The sequence below is a fragment of the Miscanthus floridulus genome, chromosome 8, assembly GCF_019320115.1.
Source record: "Miscanthus floridulus cultivar M001 chromosome 8, ASM1932011v1, whole genome shotgun sequence".
In the NCBI taxonomy this organism is placed as follows: domain Eukaryota; kingdom Viridiplantae; phylum Streptophyta; class Magnoliopsida; order Poales; family Poaceae; genus Miscanthus; species Miscanthus floridulus.
The window spans coordinates 32,902,935-32,910,010 of NC_089587.1; the positions used below are offsets into that span (position 1 = coordinate 32,902,935).

A 7,076-nucleotide genomic window follows, 5' to 3' on the forward strand; every position below is an offset into this window, starting at 1 on the left:
AGGGGAAAAGCATTTCCATTACTGAAACGACGCTGAATCATCAGCATGTAAATACAAGATATGTGCCAGGATGGAATCCAAAGCTGGTTCCTCAGCCGGATCACATGAACTCCCTTGGGGCGCTAACTCATGAGCAACTCTATTACAAGACCGAGGTCTCTGTTGGACAACCCAGGAAATAAAATTCAGAGAAAGCAAACTGCGGAGCTCCTCGGCGAGGTGAGTGACAGCACTGAGGCATAGAGCAACTAAAGTGGCCCCTAACAATTTTTGTGATTCTACCTGCTAGTCTCCCAAACCGAAGCTCCAATTAGTCTCCAAATGAAGTGGCCAGCTGCCACTGCTCTGCTGTTCACTGTTTCTTTTCGCCGAAGCTGGTGGTTATGTTCCACTGCCCTGTACTCCTGCGCCTGCTACGAAATATGATGGCTGACCAAAGCCACAAAAATACAGACAACAACGTAAATCATAAATCAACATATTCAGAAATCCACATTTTTTTGCTAGGATTTCAGTAAGAGATTGGCGTTCAAACCACTGGAGCCAAATGCAACTAGTGCATCGCATATGGTACCTGAAACTTGTTCATGACCTAGCAGTATACGCCCACTAGTCAGGTGCAGAAGTTACTACCAGCAGTAAAGCTGAAGGCACTATGGATTAGTGGTGCCACTAGCATGCAGTCTTTGCATGCCTTTCAGAGGCCATGCACACATCATCAGTGCATAATCAGGAATTCAAAGCGCAATTAAGGATATGAATGCACGCTTTGATATAGATTAAGAAACCCTAAATGCACCCAAATTAAGCACTAACAATCTAAACATCCCCACATGTGGATACAACCACAGTTACAAGCGAAACTATTTATCTTACTACAGTATGTACCACCAGGAAGCCACAACTGCTCGTGTATGCACGTTGACATCAAAGAATCCAGCAGAGGGTAAGGCAGTAACAGGGAGTCATCTTCACATCACATCTGAACCTGACATCGAAAGATGGGAGGTCTTTTAGCTAGTCCACAATGTTATCCAACAAAAAGAAGCATATTCTAATACAATAAGTCACAACTCACGTCAAACATAACACAATATTAATGTTGGTAATTTCATCCTTGTTTATATTTTACATATTCCATCAAACCAGAGCACAGAGAGAATAGCAAAGTTGAGACTACAAAATTTTGGGTTCTAGAACCACATGCTTACCATTATGGGTGCGCATCTGTGGGTTTAGACGGATAGGGAGAAAAATTTTACCCATCCATGAAACCAAAAAATTAGGTGGGCTTGGCTCGGGTGGATCTAGTGGGTAACCGGGTCCAGGCCTAATGCCACCATTCTGCTCGTCCTCGCTGGCTTTGGTGGCAGCATAATGATCTCACATAGTCACATCCGGCACACATACCCACCCAACCCATGCATACATTTACTTTTCAGTTTGGATTGGATAGGTTACAAAATCCATGCACACCCTTACTTACCGATAGCTGGATTCCAATTATGGCAAAAGAACTAAACACAAAATAGATTATTAAATGTACATAATTACTAAGCTGTGTAAGCATTAAACTCAAACTGATATGCTTTCAGTTAACTACAAATTAAGAACTGAACCCTCTTACATAACCCTCCCAAGTTTTTATGGTCCCATTTGGTATTCAAAAATGGCCATATTTGAAAGATTGTTGTTAAAAGAACAAGCCATCTGAGTCCTACAAAATTAGGCCTGCTTATCCAATGGCGACTCCTTCATTCCAAAACATTAAAATAACTTTGTACTTTGCCTTCAACATTAAAGTTTTACCATTAGCATACATTAAAAGAAATAATAATAAATACAAATCATTAACTTGTCCAATTAAATTGAAGTCAGCTAGTATAGCTGTACTATTTTTTACATAACAAAGATGTGCACTCCAAGAGCCTCTCTAAACTTTAATCTCTATATATATCTCTCGTGTCTCCAATGGACTCTCTAAGTTTCATTCTCTATATACTCTAATAGTTTATTATAATTTCCTTGTGTGATAAAATTCATGAGAGAACTATCGTATATAAAATATAGAGTGTTGTAGCCTCACCATTAATGGAGAGCAGGAGTGGTGGTTTTGGAGAGTGGAAAAGATGGAGTGGTTTAGAGAGTATAGGAGCCTGATTTTCTGGTTTGTTTTCTAAATTTTGTGATAAAGAGCAATACAGAGAGCCTCTTGGAGATGCTATAAAGCATGGAACCAGTAATTATCTATAGGCCTGCATAATCTCACTTAAATTTTAGGACTAATAATTACTCCCTCCGGTCCAGTTTATAAGGTGTCTTCTGACATGACACGGTCTCCTAAATTATACTTTGATCATACATTTATTTTATATTATATTGTTTATGATTACAAACTTATGATTATTGGATAGTGTATTTGATTAAAAAACTAACAATAGTATCAAGTTTGTATAACAATAAGTAAAAGTTTTTAGGCAAATTATTAGTGAAAGATTATAAAGTTTGACTCTTAACCTACGTGAAATGCCTTATAAACTGGATAGAGTAATACTTAATTTTGATAGCTACAGCAATTTATCAGTGAACTCAAAAGATGCTCATCAAACCATGGTCACTTTGAAACTAAGCGCATCACTCAACAATATCATCTAGAAACTTTTCAAACAGCTCATTGTGATTTTTATCTTTTTTTTCTGCAAACAATTAACTGTAATAGCAAAACATCCACCCAGCCAAGTTGATATGTAGACCTGACAACAAACTCAACAATATTTACCGAAGATGGTTGCTTACAAGCTAAAACAAAAGGAGAGATGACATCAGTCTTATGATTATGGGATGTAGCAGTTCAACAGGAAATGTTTATACTAAATGAAGGCAAGTAGTGAACACTGCATGGTAAAGCAGGTTCTTTTGTTTCTGTCCTAGTGTTTTCGTGTAGTTTAAGGAAGTGCACAAAAGTAGTTTTTTTTTCTCAAGTACACAGGAGAGCAGTGCTCAAAAGTAGTAGCAAAAGGCTTCAAAGTTCAATTTAGCATACAACTTTACACGTGTAATGTGCATCTTTTTCTAGAGTCTAGACAATTCATTTGTTCACTTAACTACAAGAGACTACTACTTCTATACTAATCCACATACCTCTGACTGTCAGGGAACTCATTCCTCTGTAGCTGGGATAGATTCCTCTGTAGCTGGGGTAGCAAATCTTGCTCTTCTGTTTTCCTTGAGAAGCTGAATCTCCTTATAGAGTCTTTCCACTCTGCTCCACAGTGAGTTGACAGAAAGTCCCCACTCATCTTGCTTTGAGAACCATTCGTACTGGAATCTTTCAATCATACCATTTACCATGGCAATATTTTGCTGCTCCTCCTCACACCGCCTCTTCTCCAACTCCCTCACACCAAGAACAAGACCGCCGCTGCCAGCAACATCACCATAAAGAGGAACATTGCAAGGGAACTTCTTCCTGTACTCATCAAAAGAAGCCCGTGTCTGTTTTAAAGCTTTTTTGTAGGTAGTGACCAACTGAGCCATAACATTCAGATCATGCTCGAAGTGTCTAAGCTCCGCTTGATACTTATTCTGTTGCTCAAACCGAGCTGAGTTTAGGGATTGGATAATGGCTTCCTTCTGCTGCAGCATGTGAGACCACTGTTGTTTCTCAAATTGCAAATTCTGAAGTTTTTGCTCATTCTTCTCATAGAGCCTGCTTGCCTCAACCATCAAGTTCTGTATAGGTACCGAAAAGCTTGCATTGAAAAAGGCTGATCCAGGTGATATGTTGCTACTGTTACTATGCCGCATCCTCTTATGCTGATTAGACTGAGGAAACTCCTCTTGCACCTGCATATTGCCATTGTACCCATCAATATCGTCAATATTCCTCTTACCATTATTCCCAAATAAATATGAGCTCCCTGGTCCCAGGTCCACTCCACTCTTATGTGCATCAGCCCCCATAGCCAAGAAATCCCCAGAAGGCAGATCATGCACATTCTCTGCTACATTGTATGATGAGGGAATTGAGTTCATGGCTTGGAGGAGGTTTGATGATGTCATCCTTTCCAAAGATGCCCTCGCAGGGAAATCGTCAAACCTTAACTCATCCCTCATCTCAGCCTCCCCTTTATTCAGGTCCTCAAACTCCATGCCCCCAAATGTGTTACAGCGTTGTAAGGAATGTGCCATTCCCTCATCCCCCTGGCCATCCCCAATTCTCCAATTCATGTCCTCTCCATCATTAACGTCAAATGCATCATCCTCTGACTCCTCTGCCTCTTCATTGCCACTGTCACTCTCATCCTCATCCAAATTCTCAACATTAGTTTCCTCTTCCACATCCATAGCACCATAACCATTGGTAGAGTTAAACCCCAAGCTCAATCCCATTGCATCCCTCTCTTCATCCCCCTCAGCCTCCTCATCCCCCAACTCGTCTGCAACAGCCACTACCTCCTGTGTTACAACTACTGCCTCCACCGAGGGTTCTTCACCATCCACATCTGTAGGCACTGCCACATCATCACCCCCTGCTGGTGCTTCCTCTGTCCTTTCCTCATTATTGTCAAGCCTTGCCTCATGTACAGCAGACACAGCTTCAACTGCCACAAATCCCAAACATAACCCATCCGTGTTTGTGCCATTGACGTGCTCATCCACGGTGTTCATGTCATCGAAGCTTGGACCCTTAACATCCTCTTCCACCGGCTCTGATTCATCATTCAAGCTCTTGCTCCTTGCGTCTTCATTGACCGCATCCAATTTGACTATATTGTTGTTTATGGCATCCACAGCCTCAGATTCATTCATGCTCTTGCTCCTTGCGTCTTCATTCACCGCATCCATTTCATCTATATTGTTGTCCATGGCATCCGGATTCACATCCACAGCCTCAGATTCATCCAAGCTCTTGGTCCTTGCATCTTCATTAACCGTCTCCATCTCGTCTATATTGTTGTCCATGGCATCTGGATCCACATGCACAGCCTCAGATTCATTCAAGCTCTTGCTCCTTGCATCTTCATTGACCGTCTCCCATTCATGTATATTGTTGTCCATGGCATCTGGATCCACATCCACAGCCTCACATTCATTCAAGCTCTTGATCCTTGCATATTCCTCGACCACCTCTAGTTCCTCTATACTGTTGTTCCTGGCATCTACATCCCCTAAACACAACTCCTCCATGACCTTGTTTCTTGTAACAGCATCCCCCAACTGTAACTCGTCCAAACCATCATTCCTTCCACCAGCATTCCCCAATTCCGACTCCTCCAAGCTCTTGCTCCTCACATCGTTACCCGCATCGCCATCCCCATCCCCATCCCCATCCCCCGGCTCCAGCTCCACCAAGCTCTTGCTTTTCAAATCCACATCACCATCATCCTCCTCCATCTCCACATCAGCAGACACCTCCGGAACAGGCCCTTCCTCCACCAGCGATAACAGATGTGGCTTTTGGGCATAAATGAGCCTCTGCAGGTGCGGCCCGTAGTAACACAACCCGTCTTCCCTCTTGGGCAGCTCGAGCATCTCCTTCTCGACGAGGCCCCAGATCAGGCCCCCCCAGTCAACCCTATGCGCCGCCCCCTCCCTGACCGCCTGCTCCGCGGCGGCCACCTCCTGCGGCAGTATGCACATGTCGTCCCCCTGGAACGGGAGCAGGACGTAATCCTGCAGGAGCTGCATAACGGCAGGGACCACCGCTGCGGGGTCGACGTCGGCTGGGGCCGGCGCCGCGGAGGCGGGCTTCGGGGGTAGGCTGAGCGCGCGGGTGAGGTCGTGGCGCGAGACGGCGACGCGGACGCCGCGGACGAAGCTGCGCTTGCAGGCCGGGTCGTAGTAGGCGACGAGCGGGGCGATGAGGTCGGGGCGCGGGGCGTCGGATTGCAGGTCGAGGCGGAAGAAGTCGAGCAGGCCTAGGGCATCGAGCGCCGCCTCCTGCAGCGGCGGTAGGGCACGGGCCCCGGCAGCTGGGGACTCGAGGGGGCGGAGGTTGAGGTGGGCGCGGAGGTGGGACAGGCGCTGCTCCGCGGCAGCGCGCTGCTTGTCGGTGAGGGGCTTCTTGAGCTTCTTGCCGCCGCCGCCAGCGAGGGGCTTCCGCGGCGGCATGTCCGGATCCGGCGAGGGTTGCGTGGGGAGGGGATCGGCAGAGTCGGGCATGGCGGCTTGGGGAATTCGGGGTGGGGTCCGCGCTGGCGTGGGGAATGGGGACGCTTGCTTGGGTTCTTCGCGTGGGTTTGGGCTTTGGTTTCCAAGTGGGTGTGGATCAAATAGTTGAGAGAGATGAGGGGCTTTATTAAAAATGTTTTTGTCCTATTTTCAACTTGGGCCTGGTTTAGATTAGGGTCGGGAATCGGTATTTGACACTGTAGCAATTTCGTTTGTATTTGACAATTATTGTCCAATCATGGCCTAACTAGACTCAAAAGATTCGTCTCGTAATTTACAATCAAACTGTGTAATTAGTTATTTTTTATCTATATTTAATACTCATGCATATGTCAAAGATTTGATGTGACGGAGAGAAAGTGGAAAAACTTGCAATCTCAACGAGGCCTTGGATTTACACATGCATTCAACCAAGAGCGCTCTTGGAGTTCATCCTAGCTGTTAGCCTCACCCTCCACGTCCGCGTAAAGGCTCTAGCTCACACCACCTAATGGTTCCGCAGGTGTTCGTATTAGGCCAGTTTTAGTGTAGGTTTTATCTCCTAGTTTTTAACACATCCATATTTTAGAAACAGTGCAGAAGAATTTTATCCTCATAAAACTCTCTCTACTCTCATAAAACTTTTATCTTCTCTCTCTTCATCACAACAGTACCATGTCAGGATATTTAATGTCCATGAAACCCTATAAAATCTCTATTGAGACTGGCCTTAGCTTGCAGAAGGAGCAGGTGCTTCATCTGACAAAAGATGGAGGCACTCTCTCAGTTCTGCTGTGTTCAGTTCGCGAAATTTAGGAATTTAGCTACGGTAGCACTTTCGTTTTTATTTAGCAATTAGTGTTCAATCATGGACTAATTAGACTCAAAACGTTCGTCTCGTGATTTCCAACCAAACTGTGCAA

At 44.8% G+C, this 7,076-nt stretch overlaps 1 protein-coding gene across 1 annotated transcript; it reads right to left on the reverse strand.

Moving 5' to 3' along the window:
- Positions 1-538: 538 nt before the first annotated feature.
- Positions 539-6,247, reverse strand: LOC136476139 (midasin-like). The gene is made up of 2 exons (XM_066473857.1): positions 3,142-6,247; positions 539-988 (listed from the first exon to the last, which is right to left on the reverse strand). Exon 1 carries the CDS (start codon positions 6,163-6,165, stop codon positions 3,160-3,162), a length of 3,006 nt encoding a protein of 1,001 aa, XP_066329954.1. The 5' UTR covers positions 6,166-6,247; the 3' UTR covers positions 539-988; positions 3,142-3,159.
- Positions 6,248-7,076: the final 829 nt, after the last annotated feature.

What these genes read in the sequence shown, in the direction of transcription:
- LOC136476139 (XM_066473857.1), bottom strand. Translation starts at nt 6,165, where the DNA reads ATGCCCGACTCTGCCGATCCCCTCCCCACGCAACCCTCGCCGGATCCG.